Genomic DNA, 17,693 nt, shown 5'->3' on the forward strand with positions numbered 1-17,693 from the left:
TTCATCCCTTTCATAGCGATTATGTTGAGATGGGATTTTAAAAATGTCCCTATCCACCAAGCCTCACTGCCGGGCCTCGCATGTGCCCACTCCGTGGTTCCTCAGAGAGGTCAACGACCTCCTGGCGCGGACGCCAAAGTCCATAAGTGGCAGGGAGTCCTGTGGTGTCAACTGGCCCACTAGTACCATGAACTGAAATGAGACAGCCTCCATGGTGCCAGGCTGCCCTGTCAGGGGAAACCCAGTCCAACACCATGTGCTGAATCTGAACAGCGTTGGATACATGGAAAGGTCATCAGGTAGGCCTTCTGTCCAAGTATTAGCAAGTACAGGCCGAATCTACATTTGGCCCAGGGATTTCGACATATCACAATAATTAGGTGGCGATGTGCATTGTGGTTCTCGCGATTCTATATTGATTACAAGCCGATACTATGAACCCATGTTCTATACATGAAGATGGATAAGAGAGCCATGAAAATGTTGTATTAAGAAAATTGTGTTTTAATATTTAAAAAGTAGATAGAGAACAAGGTAAAAGAAAATATCCCCCACCACTTACTAATACAGAGCCGTAGAAGAGTCCAAATAATGAATCATTCAAATGTATTGGCTGACACTTAGTATTAGTTGCACTTGACCCTTCTGGTACCTAGACAAAACTCCAAGGAGTGTAGCGTTTTTGATTTCTGTACAAAGCCTTTTAACAAACAGAGGTTCTCACCTATGGCTACTGTCCAACCAGCCCATCCATAGATTGACTGGCCTTTTCCATAGAGGAGAACAGGTCAGAGCCATGGCTACTCCTCTTCCACTGGCCTGACTGGCACCGATGGGGTTTTGATTGTTGTTAAAGCTGATTGAAAGCACCCCCCCCCCCTTTCCTTAGCTTGTATGTTCCTTTTGTTTTCTCTGCTCTGCTTAAATGCCCCTGCTTCCCAGTCTGCCAGGTACATAGTCTCACCCTTCCCTTCATTTCACAGACTGAGAAGCACCAAGCTGCAGTAATAACAAGGCTTTCACTTTTAGGATGCAGGGGAAATGGTGCGCTCCTTTGTCGGCGGATTAGAACTGATTGTTAATTTGCTGGAATCAACAAACAAAGAGGTACTGGCCAGCGTGTGCGCCGCCATAGCCAAAATAGCCAAAGACGAAGAGAACCTGGCAGTAATCACGGACCACGGGGTTGTAGCACTGCTGGCCAAGCTAACAAACACAGTAAGCACACCTCAACAATACATATCGATAACCCTACCCAATTAGCCTTTGTATTTACTGGAAATATTCAGTCCTGTTGTAAATCCACTATCTATTATATCATAATCTCAGTAATATAGTAACTTAGAAGTTAACGTAGTCCACTATCCCATTTGGGATACACCATTAGCTGTTCTCCATGTATTACAGACCGACGACACGCTGCGTCGTCACCTGGCAGAGGCCATCGCCCGCTGCTGCTTGTGGGGTAGCAACAGGGTGTCCTTCGGGGAGGCCGGGGCTGTGGCCCCCCTGGTCCGCTACCTGAAGTCCAAGGACTCATCTGTCCACCAGGCCACAGCTCAGGCCCTGTTCCAGCTCTCCAAGGACCCCAACAACTGCATCACCATGCACGAGAACCGAGTGGTCAAGGTATGTTCGTTAGACCCTGATGTCTTCATTCACTTAGACCACAATCACATGTTCTTCTCACACCTAGTGGTCAACGTGTGTTCTTCTGCCCGCTCAAGCTGTAGTTTTTTTCTCTAATTTTAATTTTGTAAAACTTTCCAAATTTCGTCATATCCGACTGTACCTACGGCCACTATCTCATCGCAACAACTCCCAGCACATTTGGGCAATGCCATTCTGCCTTTCCCCCACGCTGCTCTTCCGCCCAGGACGTCACGCGGTTCAACTCGTATGACGACACACTCACCTGACCCCCTCAGTTAGCTTTCCAGGCACCCGGGCTCTGCGTTGGAAGTCACCAGGGAATTCCTGGTGACGATGCCCGCCCCACTCCTGGGAAAGCCCCTCGATGGGCTTCCAGGCCATGTCACCCTGCACCACAGTCAGGACTCCAATCTGGACTTTGGTGGTTATTTGGGTGGTTTAATAGACCACCATTGGCCGTTGCTGCCTCAAGTATATGAATTTCTATCTTTGCTTATGATCATTTCCTCAAAACACTCTCCTCACTTTCATATACTTAAATATAGAATATCATACAATTTCATTTTATTGTAGTTTACTGTGCTGAAAGTATGTTTTTGGAGGTTTAGTTTCCAGACTAAATACATCATCAGCATTGATGAAAAAGGCTTGAAGCCCAAGCACTACTATGCTTTAGTGATGTGTGAAAACATTAGTAATAAACTTTAAAAAGCTCAAACTATTTCAGAGCCTTTTACCAACGGAGCAGAAACAAAGCTAGTTTTATTCTCGGCAGAAACATGACCCCCCTTTCTAACCGTCATGGGAATTCAGAAAGGCAAACATCTCAGTGTGTGCAAAGTGCCACTTCCCTTGTAGACCCTAGATGCCATTACAGACCATGTCAAAAGGCTGTATCTTGGGTAACCGTTGCTAAGAGTCGTCCCTGGACATGAGAACAGAATGAGTCAGTGACACGTTTTAGGATAGTTATCCAGAGCTAAAGAGGAATAACTATGTCACGGTGGATATACTTTCAATGGAAAGCACTGCTGCTTCATTGAGATGAACATTTACTAATTTACAAATAGTCTAGCCAACAGTACAAATATTTAGTCAAAATCTATTATTCATTGTGTATAGGGAAAGTGTTGAGTTGTTTCATTTCCATTCAGACAAATCTTTGTTATTTTTCTGGACGTTTTCAAAACTAGTGTTTGTATTATTTTAATGGGACATTGGTGTAAAATATATTCTTAGATTAAAACTGTATTTAATGTCATGTTGTGAGGACAGCATAATGCAGTGTTTGAGAAAATGTTCCTGGCTTTTTTTCCTTCTAATTTAATCACATCAATTTTAGAACAAGATTTTCACATGAGAAATCTTTTGTAACCGCACAGAGTTAAACTACTTTTTTTCAACAACAACTGCGATATAAATTATGAAGTGGTTCTGCCGTACCAGCCAAATATTTTTTTCCCATGTTCATTTAATGGTGTACTTTAGCTTGATCTGCTGTTGCAGTGTATGTGGTTCAACACTATCCATAATTGGTAGCTGGACTGAACATTGGGTGTTCCGAAAGAGTAATGTCCAATTTGCAAAAGTCGTTAAGCAGAATGTTTTTTTGTAGTTGAAGCCACGATAAAAACTGGACAGCTGTGTGTTTGTGTATGTACGTGTGTACGTGTGTATGTGCTCGCGTGTCTGCATGCGCTCACATATTTTCAAGTGTGCGTCTCTTTCTGTTTGCCCTTATTAATGTACCAGTGCAGAGTGAGTGGTTTCAACATAGCTCCCGACATTTATTCTGGGATTTTAAAGAGCTTAATTAGGAAAGAAAGGCCGGCCACGTTACGTTACACCACTATTGCGTGTTTAATTTGTTGTTAATCTCGGAGGTGAAAAAAAAGGAAACACAGGCGGCTTCATTGTTTCAGTCAGACCGGGTTCATACCAAGAGTCTGCTGATGTATACTGAGGAAACATTAGGAAACATAATGACACGATAGCAGCACCAGGAGAGGCATCTAGGCCCGCATGTACTGTGCGCTTCCTGCTTATGATCTATTGATTATTGGAACAGAGAATGTGTTAAAACAATATGTTTAATGTATTTTTTATGGGTTTGAGTGGGGTTTATCAAGGTGAGATGCTGTGCTCGCTGTGTCGGTCTGTACAGTTAGTCTAATTTACGACTGAGTGTAAAATTCAAGACTGCCTTGTATTATTGCGGTCGTATTTCAAAGGGGCTTTCTCTGCCATTGAAAAGCTCTCCAAACAGATTTTGTAGGATTTTCTCTGTCAGAGCATGCTTCTCTTTCTCTCCCTCTCCTAAACAGAATTACAGTTTTTGTTATTAGATTTTTTTTCTTCTCTACCCAAATTTTGTGATGTCAAAAGTTTCACGCCCCCAGTCCTGCTGGGTTCAGGAGAGTCCTCCGACGCACATTTAACCAAGTCGCTCCGCTTATCACCCTGCGGACCCAAACTGAAGGTTTTCTCCGGAATCCATGCCCCATGAGTAGAGCACATTTTCCTGCCAACAACAGCAATTAAGTTTGCGAGGGCCTAACCTTCCACAAGGAGTTGCTAGATTGTGAAGAGTAAAGGCAGCCCTGTCCGACATCCACCCCACCAACCCTGGATGGTGCTAAGCCAGTTTGCACTGCCCTCTGACAGTCCACTGGGAAGTAAGCCACAGCCAGGATTAAAAACCTGCTCGCAATGACACAGCTATACTCCGAGTTAGAAATTTTACCGCAGCACCGTTTATGATCCCATCTTCCAAATATTTTGTTTAGTACTGTAAGTAACTTTCCTCCCAAGCATTCTTAATGGTGTATAACTCAGTCCCCTAAGCTTAGCAGAGGAAATTAAGCATTGAAAAGAAAGTATTTTACACTGGAAAACACATTAGTGACCCGTCTGAGTTTCTCCCTTTCCCTGTCTCTAGATTTCATTGCATCTCTTCAAATTTCATAAGCTGTATTAAAAACCTAAAGTAATGTTTAATATCGTATGACAAAATATCATATATATTATATATTGATAATATTTCACAAAAGTGTACAAAATTATTTGTGTCAGTCCCATTTTTAACAGAGTCTTGTTCTTTATGTCTTTGGGTTCTGGAGTGTTTTGAAAATGTGTGTTTTGCCACAGTGTTATATAGCATTTTGTGAAAGTGCTATTGTGTGTTTTGTCATGGTGTTTTTGTGTATTTTGTCCGGCATTCCGTTCCCTGGTTCTTTCAAGGAGCTCTGAGAACAAGCCTTGTTCAGGAATGAGGAGCTTTTAGGGGCCACTAGCTTTCCCAGAGGAAGTGTGTACCAGGGCTAAGCAGAGAAAGCTCCAAGATGAATTGCCCTTCCCGTTTGATTTGACATCTACACTTGGTATCTCACAGTTTTACAAGGATGGTGCCTTATTTTGTCCCTTGTACAAAATCAACACGCCCTCCTCTTTGCTTTACATCGCTTCCAGAGGTTTAAGGATTGTTTGCTATAACTATAAATCCTTGTGGACAGCCAGATTTCTGTATTAAAGAGGGTCTTTCATAAGAAAAGCTTTGGGAAGCAAATTGATGTAAATTACAAAATGCAGATGGTAATTATTGGTAATTTTCATCTGAAGGTATTCCAGGGAAGCCCTTTGCCAGCTCCTAGCTGGTATGGATTTGAAATCTCAAATTGAGAAAAACATTTGAACTGTTGTTGCCATGCGTTCTGTACTCCCTGCACTTTGCCTTCACTGCCATGTTTGTTTTCATTTTCGGCGGTCTACACGCTCAGGCCATACGACAGAACATGAAAAGGGAGAGAGAATAAAAATAGGTAGGGAATGAGGGAGAGGGAGGGAAAGTGAGAGTGAGAGAAGCAGTCCAAATTTAAAACACAGCAGCACCTGAAGGTGAAAATGTGCCTGAAGTTTCTTCTTCGTCATGCTCTATCTGTACCAGGTTTTAAGGTTATGGGCTGGATGAGGTGAGCAGATGAGGCTATTAGTATTTGCCAATGGAGCAGCCCACTGCAGCTAGCTACTGTATGTTTAAAACGTTGTGTATCTTGTGATAGTCCTGCCTGGTGCTCCGACTCGAGCCCCTCTCTGGTCTGGTCTAAGATGAGGAGGAATGCCCAGTCCAGCCACACTCCCTCTGAGGTTGGACTTACTCTGTTGGAGGTGTGTGACTGTAGAACTAGATTAGATTAAGACTGAAAGTACAGTAAACTTTCCACCAGTCAAACCTTCCCAAGTGATTGATTTGAATGGCTGGGTTTTTCTTTACTGAGAGAGTGATGGGGGTGAAAACAGCTAAGCGGCCCTGGCTCGGTCCACGCTGTAGGGAATGTTGTTTACCTTGACTTCCCTCAGTAACTTCCCTTCCCCTCGGCCCAGAGCTCAGCTAAACGCTGCCTGTCTGTGCCGCTCACCCTCAGCATGGAAGGAACAGCAGCCCAAAACATGACGTTGTTTCCCAAACGGCGTCCTTAGGGCACTGCTTTTGGCCAGGGCCTGTATACGGAATAGAATGCGGTTCGGGACGTATCCATGGGAACGCCGGGGGCATGAGGACAGAAGTTCCGGGATCAGGCCCGTAATGCCTGATCGTTCATCAGACCCAGGGGCTTTTCAGGAGGATTTAGAGACCAGTACCCTTAAGGAAACAGCAGCCCGACAGCGGGGCACTTAACACCGTGACACCTTCGTGTGTGTGTCCGTGCCTTGCACATGTTAACGCTGCGGTGTGCAGCGGGGCAGGCCTACATGGCCAAACCCAGCCTGAGAGCCAGTGAGGAGCCAGGGGAAGCAGTCCCCGACTCACTTCTCCTATAGGAGGTCCCTCTGATGTTTTAAAAACCTCAGACCCATCTAATTCATTTTTCAAACGAGGGAGAGCAAGCGTTCGTGTTACTGCGGTTTGGGAATATTCTAACAAGTGGTGTATTATAGTCTTTGAGATCCCAGCTGGGGAGGAGGAAGAGAAAAAAATGCAAAGAGAGACACGCTTATCTTAGCCTAGCTGTGCGCTTGGGGAGACCTTATTTGGCCACGTCTGAATAACATGCTATGAGGTTGGCAAAACGCTGCTTCTGGCACTTCGCAGGCATCCTCTCCTTTCACAAAAGAGACTTGTGTCTGAGCCTAGCTGCATGTTTTCTGGACCTTGTGTATATAAAGTTTGCGTTTCAGAGGTGTTTTGGATGCTATTTAAAAAAAACATATGAAAACCTAAACTGATGTTACTGCCACAAACACTTACTGATGAATTGAAAGAGACCCGTATTCATAGGCCAATATCGTTATTTTTTCCCTCCAATTTGGGGAATGAATGGGACCAGAAGGAAACGGTGGTATTATGTTCTCAGCCTTTTGGTGGTGTCAATGTTCAACCAGACTGTCTGTCTGTGTACTCACTGCTTGCACATGGAAAGAAGATAGAACCCTCATCTTTCATCAGTTTTCCTTTCAGTATGTATCTTTAAGCAGAACATTCTGGGAATGCTCCCTGGCACTGTGTTATGCCGCTAGCTAATCACACAAATGTGCGGAGCAGCTTCGTAACTTTGCGTGTAACATGGAAATAGTCAGAGTTCACCATCAAGCCCAGAACAGACTTGTTGTACATTATAAAAACACTGATAACATGGGAAAAGAACCAGGACAAGTAGTGTTCTGTAAGGATCTGACCAGTGCTGAACGCAATCAAACGGTTGGTTCAAATAGATGGAGATAAGAGTCAATGAGGCATGATGCGAAGGTCTACTGCCTTTAAAGCCTAGATTCACATTAAATCAAACAAACATTCACACACATTATTATTAAGCAATAAGGCGGGGGGGGGGCTGTACCTGACCAGTTTCCCTCGGCTAAAGTCTGTTCTTATATGATGTTAAGTGCCTGGATACAACTACCAGCTTTGGTATGTACAATTATGCTCATATGTTTGCACACCCTGGCAGAAATTCTAAAATGTTGAAAATATGACTGACCATGCAAAAAAATCTGTCTTTGATTTAAAGATAGTGATCATATGAAGCTATTTATTATCACATAGTTGTTTTTGAAATCATAAAGATAACAGAAATCACCCAAATGTCCCTGATCAAAAGTTTACATACCCTTGAATTTGGCCTTGTTACAGACACACAAGGTGACACACACAGGTGTCAATTAAAGGTGAATTTCCCACACCTGTGGCTTTTTAAATTGCAATTAGTGTCTGTGTATAAATAGTCAGGCTAGATACTGAGCCATGGGGAGCAGAAAAGAACTGTCAAAAGACCTGCGTAACAAGATAATGGAACTTTATAAAAATGGAAAAGGATATAAAAAGATATCCAAAGCATGCAAATGCCAGTCAGTACTGTTCAATCAGTTACTAAGAAGTGGAACATTCTCTTGATCTCTTGATACCAAAAGATTTCAGCCAAAACTGAGAAGAATTGTTTGAGATACAAAGAAAAACCCACAGGTAACCTCAGGAGAAATACAGGTTGCTCTGGAAAAAGACGGTGTGGTTGTTTCAAGGAGCACAATATGATGATACTTGAAATTAGCTGCATGGTCGAGTTGCCAGAAAGAATATGCCTGACAACACCTTGACAGACCTCACAGCCTCTGGCAAACTGTCATTTGGAGTGACGAGACCAAAATAGAGCTTTATGGTCACAACCATACGCACTATGTTTGGAGAGGGGTCAACAAGGCCTATAGTGAACAGAATACCACCCCAACTGTGAAGCATGGTGGTGGCTCACTGATGTTTTAGGGGTGTGTTAGTTCTAAAGGCACGGAGAATTTTGTGAAAATTGGTGGCAAGATGAATGCAGGATGTTATCAGAAAATACTGGCAGACAATTTGCATTCTTCTGCATGAAAGCTGTGCATGGGACGCTCTTGGACTTTCCAGCACGACAATGCCACAAGGCCAGGTTGACCCTCCAATGGTTACAGCAGAAAAAGATGAAGGTTCTGGAGTTGCCATCACAGTCTCCTGACCACTCTGGAGAGATCTCAAACGTGCGGTTCATGCCAGACGACAAAAGACTTTGCATGAGCTGGATGCATTAAGCCAAGGTGAATGGGCAGCTATACCACCTGCAAGAATTCGGGGCGTCATATACAACTACTACAAAAGACTGCACGATGTCATTGATGTTAAAGGGGGCAATACACAGTATTGAGAACTAAGGGTATGCAGACTTCTGAACAGGGGTCAGTTAATTTTTTTCTTTGTTGCCATGTTTTATTTTATGTTTTTACCATTCTGTTATGACCTACAGTTGAATGTGAATCCTATAAGAAATAAAAGACATGTGTTTTGCCTGCTCACTCATGTTTTCTCTACAAATGATACATATATTACCAATTCTCCAAGGGTATGCAGACTTTTGAGCACATCTGTATATTGCAATTGGCCACACACCATAAAACCCACAGGTGGCGTTGTGCTATTATAAACAAGTTACCAATGCAATTAGAAATATTCAAAGTAATTTTTTGTCATCACCGTGGGATACAGTCCTATATACCACAACTTTGATTATTCTGGGTTTCAACTATAAATGCAATTATCAACTGGGTGGTGTGAATCCTGAAAGCTGATTGGCTGACAGCAATGGTACATGTAAGCAATAACATGAAGGGATGTGGTATATTGTGAATATACAGCTAAGAGCTGTTCTTAGGCACGACACATCCTGGAGTGCCTGGACACAGTGCTCAGCCGTGGTATATTGCCAATATACAACAAACCCCCAGATGCCTTATTGCACCTATAAACAGGTTACCAACACAATTAGAGTAGTTACAAGTGATGTCATACCTGTGGTCTAATATACCACGACTATCAGCCAATCAGCATTCAGGATTCAAACCATCCGATCTGATGTGTAAGAATCGTATACCACAGCTAAGTGCTCCGTGGTGCGTCCTGCCTAAAAGCAGCTCTTAGCTGTGTCATATTGGCTACACCCCCTCATGCCTTATTGCTTAAATATACAGTATAAATCTCTTAAAGGATCTCCATGATGAATTCTAGCTGGCTGAACATCTGGGAGAGGGAGTGAGGGAGGGAAAGGAGCTGAATAATAGAAGTGCTCTCCTTCATAAGGCACAGAGACCAGGGAGGGAACCAGTTGAAGAAGCAGACACACTTTCATTAAATTACTCGGATTCTATTCAGAGAGGATTTAGGTGTTTAAAAAGATCTTAAGATGTTTCCTGTGTATGCAGAACACTGTGTGGAATAAAAGCCTTTTAGTATTCTGTGTTACTAAAAGGATATGTCATTTTAACATTAACAAGGATGAACACGATTGGTTGACCCCTGTAAAGTCCAATTCAAAATATCCCTGAAGAGTCTTCAAAATAGTCTTCAAACCTGCTCTTTTACAGAGCTTTAAAGCTTACTTTTGCATTTCTTTTCGAAATGTAGAGCCTGAAAAGCAGCTAGTATATACCACGTGATTAACGCACTGTCAAAAATTAATTTTGTTTAGGACTTGTGAGCTTTCGACTGTTTAGTTTAGACATTTAAATGTAGCCTGTTTAGCTCATTATTGATGCAAACCAGAAAACATCCAAAACTAAGTAGTGAGTGCGGCTTAAGAGAACTCAGTGGCACACCATTGTGATTTCATGATGGAGCACACATTGAACACATTTAAAATGTCCAATGCGCCAGAGTGGTTGTGCCTGCATTTACTTTTATTTTGATTTGGAACTGCAGTTGATGTAGTAGCTTTTTGCTTATGAAAAAAGAAAATATGCCATACAAAATGTAATGCTTTTCTATTATACCATACTAAATCTAATGCTGTCCCATAGTCACAGTTCTTTTCTATTATACCATACTAAATCTAATGCTGTCCCATAGTCACAGTTCTTTTCTAATATACCATACTAAATCTAATGCTGTCCCATAGTCACAGTTCTTTTCTATGATACCATACTAAATCTAATGCTGTCCCATAGTCACAGTTCTTTTCTATGATACCATACTAAATCTAATGCTGTCCCATAGTCACAGTTCTTTTCTATGATACCATACTAAATCTAATGCTGTCCCATAGTCACAGTTCTTTTCTATGATACCATACTAAATCTAATGCTGTCCCATAGTCACAGTTCTTTTCTATGATACCATACTAAATCTAATGCTGTCCCATAGTCACAGTTCTTTTCTATGATACCATACTAAATCTAATGCTGTCCCATAGTCACAGTTATTTTCTATGATACCATAATAAATCTAATGCTGTACTATAGTCACAGTTCTTTTCTATGATACCATGCTGAATTCTGGATGAAAGTTGTGTTATATGGGACCATGTACCACTAGTATGCCAAAAAATATGTTTAACTCTTCTAATTGTTTTGGTAACCTGTTTCTAATAGCAATAAGGCTCCTCTGGGTTTGTGGTATATGGACCTCGTTGTTCAACTTTATCATAGCCAACATACATTTCTTTGGCTGGCTGAGCATCTCTTAACGTTGTACCAGTACTGTGTATTTCGGAACCCTTCACTTCCTCTTGATGTTTTTGTGTTGTAGAATTAATTTGTAATTGATTAAATCAAACATGTTGCCATCAATCTACATACAATACCCCATAATGACAAAGCAAAAGTATGTTTTTAGACATTTGTGCCAATTTAGTGAGAATAAAACCTTAGCGATCACAGCTTCAGGTATGCTTCTGCCAGCTTTGCACTCCTGGATTTGTGCATATTCTCCTGTCATTCCTTGTAGATCCTCTCAGACCAGACAATCTTTTTCCTCATGTTCTGTCCTCTAGGCGGCATGTCAATTGCCTTTTACTCAGGAGTGGCTTCCGTGTAGATCTGATTGACAGAGTGGCTTCCATAAGGGCCTGATTGACAGAGTGGCTTCCATAAGGGCCTGATTGACAGAGTGGCTTCCATAAGGGCCTGATTAATGGAGTCCTGCAGAGATGGTTGTCTTTCTGGCAGGTTCTCCCATCTATGCAGAGAAACTGTGAAGCTCTCTTAGAACGGCCTTTTGATTCTTGATCAACTTCCTGACTAAGTCCCTTGTTGCCTGGTTACTTAGTTTAGTCCGATGACCCGTTATATGAAGAGTTGGTGGTTCACAACTTGTACCATTTAAAAATGATGGAGCCCACTGTGCTCCTGGACACTTATGTTCCCCAGATCTGTGCCTCCACAATTCTATCACTGAGGTGTAACAGGTCTTTGGACTTCATGGCTTGGTTTTTGTTCAGGCACAGATTGTGGTGAGTGGAACCTAATACATACAGACAGGTTCTTGAGACATAAAGGATGATCAAAGAACCTACAGTAGTATGCATCTGAGCTGAGATTGGAGTGTCTTGGCAAAGGGTCTGAATGCTTACGTAGATGACGTTTTTTACAATGTTTCCATTTTCAATACATTTTAATAACCATTTTTATAAACGTGGTTTTGCTTCTTCATTATAGGGTATTTTGTGTGCATTGATGGCAAAAACAACTTAATGAATTAATTATTATGTCTAGAACATCAAATGTGGAGAAATTGAAGGGGCCTGAATACTTTCAATAGTCGCCGTATAATATAATTATAAGTAACTATTTTAAACATAATTAAAACAGCTTTATATAGCTTTATATATTATTTTATGTAAAACCCCCAAAAAACAGAATTTCTAAATAGAGAAAAACCCCATGTTCTGCAAACAGATCAAAGAGCAGATCCATTCTACAAGCAGCAGTAATAGTCGGATATAATCTGACCTTTGGGGCAGTGGAAGGCTGTCAAGTGGTGTGGTTGGTTCGTGCTCAGGTTTTTAATGCCTAGCTACGCTGTTGCCTGCTAGACAAACACTTTCATCTGAACAAACTTTGCAGAGTGAGGCAGGCAGGCGGGCATGTGCTACTTCCAGCTGTAACCCATGGCCCATGCTCCACGCCTGGTTGGTAGGTTATAACGGGACACACATACAGAGGTAGACACACCACTACAGCCTGTTACAGATAGGTCACAGCTACCCTGCAGCGTACAGTGTCCCTGTCCTCTTGTCATCTCCTCTCCTCCCTTCCCGTTCTCTGTCCTCCCCTCCGTCATCTCCCCCCCTCCTCCCATGTCTTCTCTTCCCCTGTCCTGTCCACCCATCCTCTCCTCCTCCCCTGTCCTCTGTCATCTCCTCCCCTCCCTTCCTGTTATCAGTTCTCCCCTCTGTCATCTCCTCCGCTCCGCCCATGTCCTTTCGTCCCCTGTCCTCTCCACCCGTCTTCTGTCCACCTCCCCCATCTCCTCCCCTCTCCTTTTCTCCTCCCTCTTGTCCTGTCCTTGTTCCCCCTCCTCTCCTGTCATTTCCTCTCTTCTCCTCTGCTGTACTGATTATGAGGAGGTACAGTAGATAACTGTAAAATAAATAATGGAGAATCTAGCTGCTCCTCCCTAAATGTCTGTGAATATCCAGTCCAAGGTGCTGTGCTCAGAGTTCAAGTCTATAGGTTGTGATGTCCTGATTCCATTCTGAACAGGGAGGAGACTGATTGCTCCCTTGCGTTGGATGCAGGCAATGAGGCTTATCATGGGTATACCCCCTAAAAGTTGGATTGTTATTCGTTCTCCTCAACCTACAGTAACACTGCCTTTGATACTGTAGGTACTTCACGGAGTACTGTACTTTGAGTGAAGTGGATTTGGTACCGTTGTACTGTTGTCCGACCCAACTATCTTAAGAATAATGCATTAACTGAAAGTTGCTCGGGGTAACAATGTCTCCTAAATCACTATGATGTGATAGACAATGGGTTACCCTGTCCACTCCACTCTCCCCCTCTGCTGATGATAATGATAAGGAGGAAGATATTATGTTTAACCCTGTCCTGTCTTACCTGTCTGCCATTACAGCTCCTGCTAGGAATGATGGGCTCCACTGACGAGGTCCTCCAAGAGGCATCTGCTGGCTGTGTGGCTAACATCCGCCGCCTGGCACTGGCCAATGAGAAGGCACAATGTGGTTAACCTACTGCCACGACTCCCACCCACCCATCCCCCCCGCCCCCCCCGTCATCACCTCCCGAGTCTGTTTGACATTGGCCTAAATACAGCCTTCCATCCATAGACATTTTACACAATCCCTCCATCCTTCCCTCACAGAATTTATGAGTGACTGAAATCAGATCTGATGACTGATGTATTAATGCCACATCTGCCTTCTATCCTGCCCCTTCATCTGAACTTCATACAAACATAGTAAACTGTCTCACTCTTCTTACTTTTTTGTTGTCTTCATTATATCATAACAGTAAAGTCTCTTTCTCCTCTTTCGTGCCAAATACCCCACCACTGGTCCTGAGAGTGAAGCGCTTCGGAGCGTGTGCTGTAAAGTCACATTCCTTAGGTAGTCCACATCTGGTTGTGTTCCTCACTTCAGCAAAAGCACCACAAAACAGTCGGAGTATATCTGTATACAAATCAAGATATTCTCGTAAATACAGATTGATACTTATAAATTAAATCAACGTTGACGTAAATGGGAAAAATATGCCGTTAACATTTCTGAATAGAATAAAAGGCCCCTCCCGCACTACAAATATGAGTAAATATGAATCTAAACATGTAATTGGTACAAGCAGTTTCCCTATTAATCACAATTACCTAATTTATGTTTCTGTTGCATTATGGGTAGACAGTCTTTTTAGTAATTGGCCAAATTTATATTTTGAAATGTCCTCATTATTTTTGCTTGTAAAAAAAACAAACACTTATTTGTGGGCACTGGGACCACCTCAGAACCCAGAACACTAGTGTGGCATTTGCTCAATAATACCCATTAAATAAGTCTCCCATTAAATAAGTCTTATAACTGAACCTAGAATTCTTCTAGGTTCAGTTAAAGTCAATAACTATTGCTGCCTTTTTATACAAATAATAACAACATAAACTTAGAAATAAAATGCTCTGAGAGCACAAAACAGAAGGGGAATTCATTGAGAGAATGGATTGCTGCTGAAACTCAGACATCCCTGACACTGTGGTAGGAAACTTGAATGAGTGTGTTCGCCTTCTCTGTGTTGTGTCCAGTGTCCCTAGCCCAAACAGGCCATGTCAGTTTCCATTGTTTCACAATGGGCTGCGTTGTGGCCACGACTGCTCCACCTCTCCTCTGGTCTGTGCTCCAGTGTCCTGGACCTAATTAGCCTCCCAGGCTTACTGTAACACTCAGCCACTGGAAACATCCCAAATGGCACCCTATTTCCTAACCCTTTTCAAAAGAACTGCACCACATAGAGAACCGGGTGCAGTTCGGGACACGCTTGCTGAGGCTACGTACTCCTCCTGTCTCCACAAAGCATCTCAGGAGACTTTCGTCATTAATAATATCAGCCTGGCTGATCTAATATTGAAAATTAGCAAAACATCAAAACTATGCAGTTGAGAAATCTCCATCACTCTCGTGATGTTTAAGCAGTACCAGCTGTCACACAGGGTTACATTGGGAACGCAGACAGGGAGAGAGCAAGAAGAGTGAACTGAACTCGATTACTCTGAATAAGGAACTCTTTCCAAGAAGCTGAGGAAAAGCATTGTATTGAAACAATTCAAAACAAATAAATACGCCAGTGATTAATGGCACTTCCATTGCTCATGGAGATGTAATTTACAACCTTTCAAAAAAAAACATTTTTAGGAAACGTTTAAATGAGAAGCATTTGGTAACCTAAACAAGCAGATGTTTGAGCACGCCCCTCATGTTTTGTTCTGTTTCTATGATTCTCTTTGCCTCTCTAGCGTAAGTGTGTATGGGTGTGTGTGTGTGTGTGTGTCTTTGCCTCTTCCTCTGTGGTAAAGGTTTCGATTTGTAGATCGCTGACTGTCTGGAAGGATAGACATCACTAACGTCATTAAACAAATGTTGCATGTTCCACTACAGGAAAGGAATTCATGAGATGTGAAACTCCACTACATGTTTTAGCCATTGGTGGGCGGGGCCAGGCACAGAGCCACAGAGGCACCGCTTCCTTAGCACATTTATCCACAGAGGTTGAAAAGACAAAGATACATTATATTCCTCTTGCTCACAATGCCTTCCCAATGTGTACTGCCCTTGACTTTCCATCTGAAAGCCTCCTTATCCGTAAAGAAATCCCGATTTTCGTGTCTTGACTGTGTTCATTGCGTGTTGAAGAGTTTGCCTGAGCTCTGGTCCTCTGGCCCGTTGGTCTAAAACCCACAGTTCGTTTAAGTGTATTAGCAGAGCCACAATCCCTCTGAGAAAGGAAACTGCCACTTTCTGAGGCCGGCTGGCCGGCACAGGGACATTATTCATGGGAAATTAGAGGTTGTGTCTCCACACCTCAGCAGAGGCAGCAATTACGTCCGGTCGGTCCTTTCCCTTCAGACCCCATCAGTGGAGATCCCGTCCTTCTCACGGCTTCATTGAAAGGGGACAGAAATAGTTAAGGGATATCCCTGGTCACTGCTGATGGGACTGTCGTTCCTCAGGTTTTAGGGGAATGTGAATGCCCGGCTGCCACACCCGCTAGACTGACCGCTACCTCTGACCGATGGCAGTCCTCTACTGTACAGTTCACAAACACGCCAGATTTTCGACTACTGGAGTTAACTATGGCCAGGGCACAGCTCTTTCAAAGGTATCTATCTGTATTTCACTTTAATGGATAGGATGCAATGAATACATAGAAATGTGATTGAATCGAACAGGAATTCCTTCTGGAACATTGACTAGAAGTGTGACTCATATTCTATGAATTATATTTCTATATATTTTTATATATCCTAAATACAATTTCAGGTGATGGAGTTGACTAAAGATCATATGAAAATATTGTAAGATACTAGTTGCTCAATTGCTTCTTTTTATGTTTCTGAAAACTTCCCACATCACCCCAGAGACGATGATAAAATATTTTAATAAAGAAACTAATGAAAAGTTCAAGTCTGTTCCAAATATCTGAAGTGGCTTTTCCTCCTTCCTTTATAAAGCATAACTCCCATTTTAATATAAAAGTCCTTGCTGAAGCACAGTATTGCTTACAGTTGACATTCAACCATTAAAAAACATGCAGCGGCATATACAACACAAGGGCCTCTAAGTGTCATGTCCAAACAGGGAGAAAAAGCTAAATCCCACGGTAGCAGCAGAAGCTGGGTTTAGGGTTAGGACTCAACACGCCCTCTGTTCCCAATCTGTAAATTGGGTTTTATGTCATTACAGCTCTCTCACACAGACAGCTAGTGGCCAATTGGTCTGTAGTATGCTACCGTGTTTAGCGCTCTCCAACGTTTTTCACAACAGCCTGCAGGCAGTGCGTCAGTTTCCTTCCCTGCAGGTCATGTGTCCTCAGAATTCTATATTCCTTAAAAGGTTAAATGCATCTTGTAATCCGCTTCCATTACTGGGTGGTTTTTAGACGTTTTTAAAAGGGGTTTCATTGCTCTAATGAATCCTGACGTTCCCATCCATAAAGTGTAAATAACAAGCTGGCCTGACAATAAATAAACAGAGAAGTGAGTGGGCGAATACCACAGAGTTTGGCTCATGTTTCAGGGCTAGCAGAGGAACGTCTCCATAAAGGGCTCAGTAATATTAGTAATACCTACATTAGTAACGACAGCTCAGGCTTATGGTTATGTACTTTATAGGGCTTTGAGGTTTGCTGAAAGAGGAAACGTTACCTGTGGCTCTGCTGGGAAAAAACAGTGATGGCCATTGCATTAGGACATACTTCCATAAAGGGCAACAGGCAGATAATACTCAGTCATTACCCATGGTGCACTCAATAAAATGTCCAGTACCACTGGCTTTGAAAAAGGTAACTATATAGGCAGTATATACTACGATGAACCCACCACAAACTGTTTTGGAAACAGTGATGCAGTAAGTTGCTACTGCACATAATCTACGCCATGTAAACATAATCAGACACATGCATAGTCTCTCACACGCACGCACGCACGCACGCGAAGAGACGGGGACAGAGGATTAGCCATAGACACACAGCTGCGAGCCATAAGCTGTCCAGGAATTCCTCATCGTTTAGAACTAACCTGAGAG

The 17,693-nt window shown here is 42.6% G+C and overlaps 1 protein-coding gene across 1 annotated transcript in view; it reads left to right on the top strand.

The window, feature by feature from the left end:
* The window catches only part of armc4 (armadillo repeat containing 4), a 49,070-nt gene extending 35,185 nt beyond the window's left edge, over positions 1-13,885 (top strand). The window contains exons 18-20 of the mRNA XM_010885613.3: positions 1,030-1,218; positions 1,408-1,629; positions 13,523-13,885. Coding sequence (XP_010883915.2) covers positions 1,030-1,218; positions 1,408-1,629; positions 13,523-13,636 — 525 coding nt within the window. The 3' untranslated portion in view covers positions 13,637-13,885. The remainder of the gene's footprint in view (positions 1-1,029; positions 1,219-1,407; positions 1,630-13,522) is intronic.
* The last annotated feature ends 3,808 nt before the right edge of the window (positions 13,886-17,693 follow it).

This window comes from Esox lucius, chromosome 21 (genome assembly GCF_011004845.1).
Source record: "Esox lucius isolate fEsoLuc1 chromosome 21, fEsoLuc1.pri, whole genome shotgun sequence".
In the NCBI taxonomy this organism is placed as follows: domain Eukaryota; kingdom Metazoa; phylum Chordata; class Actinopteri; order Esociformes; family Esocidae; genus Esox; species Esox lucius.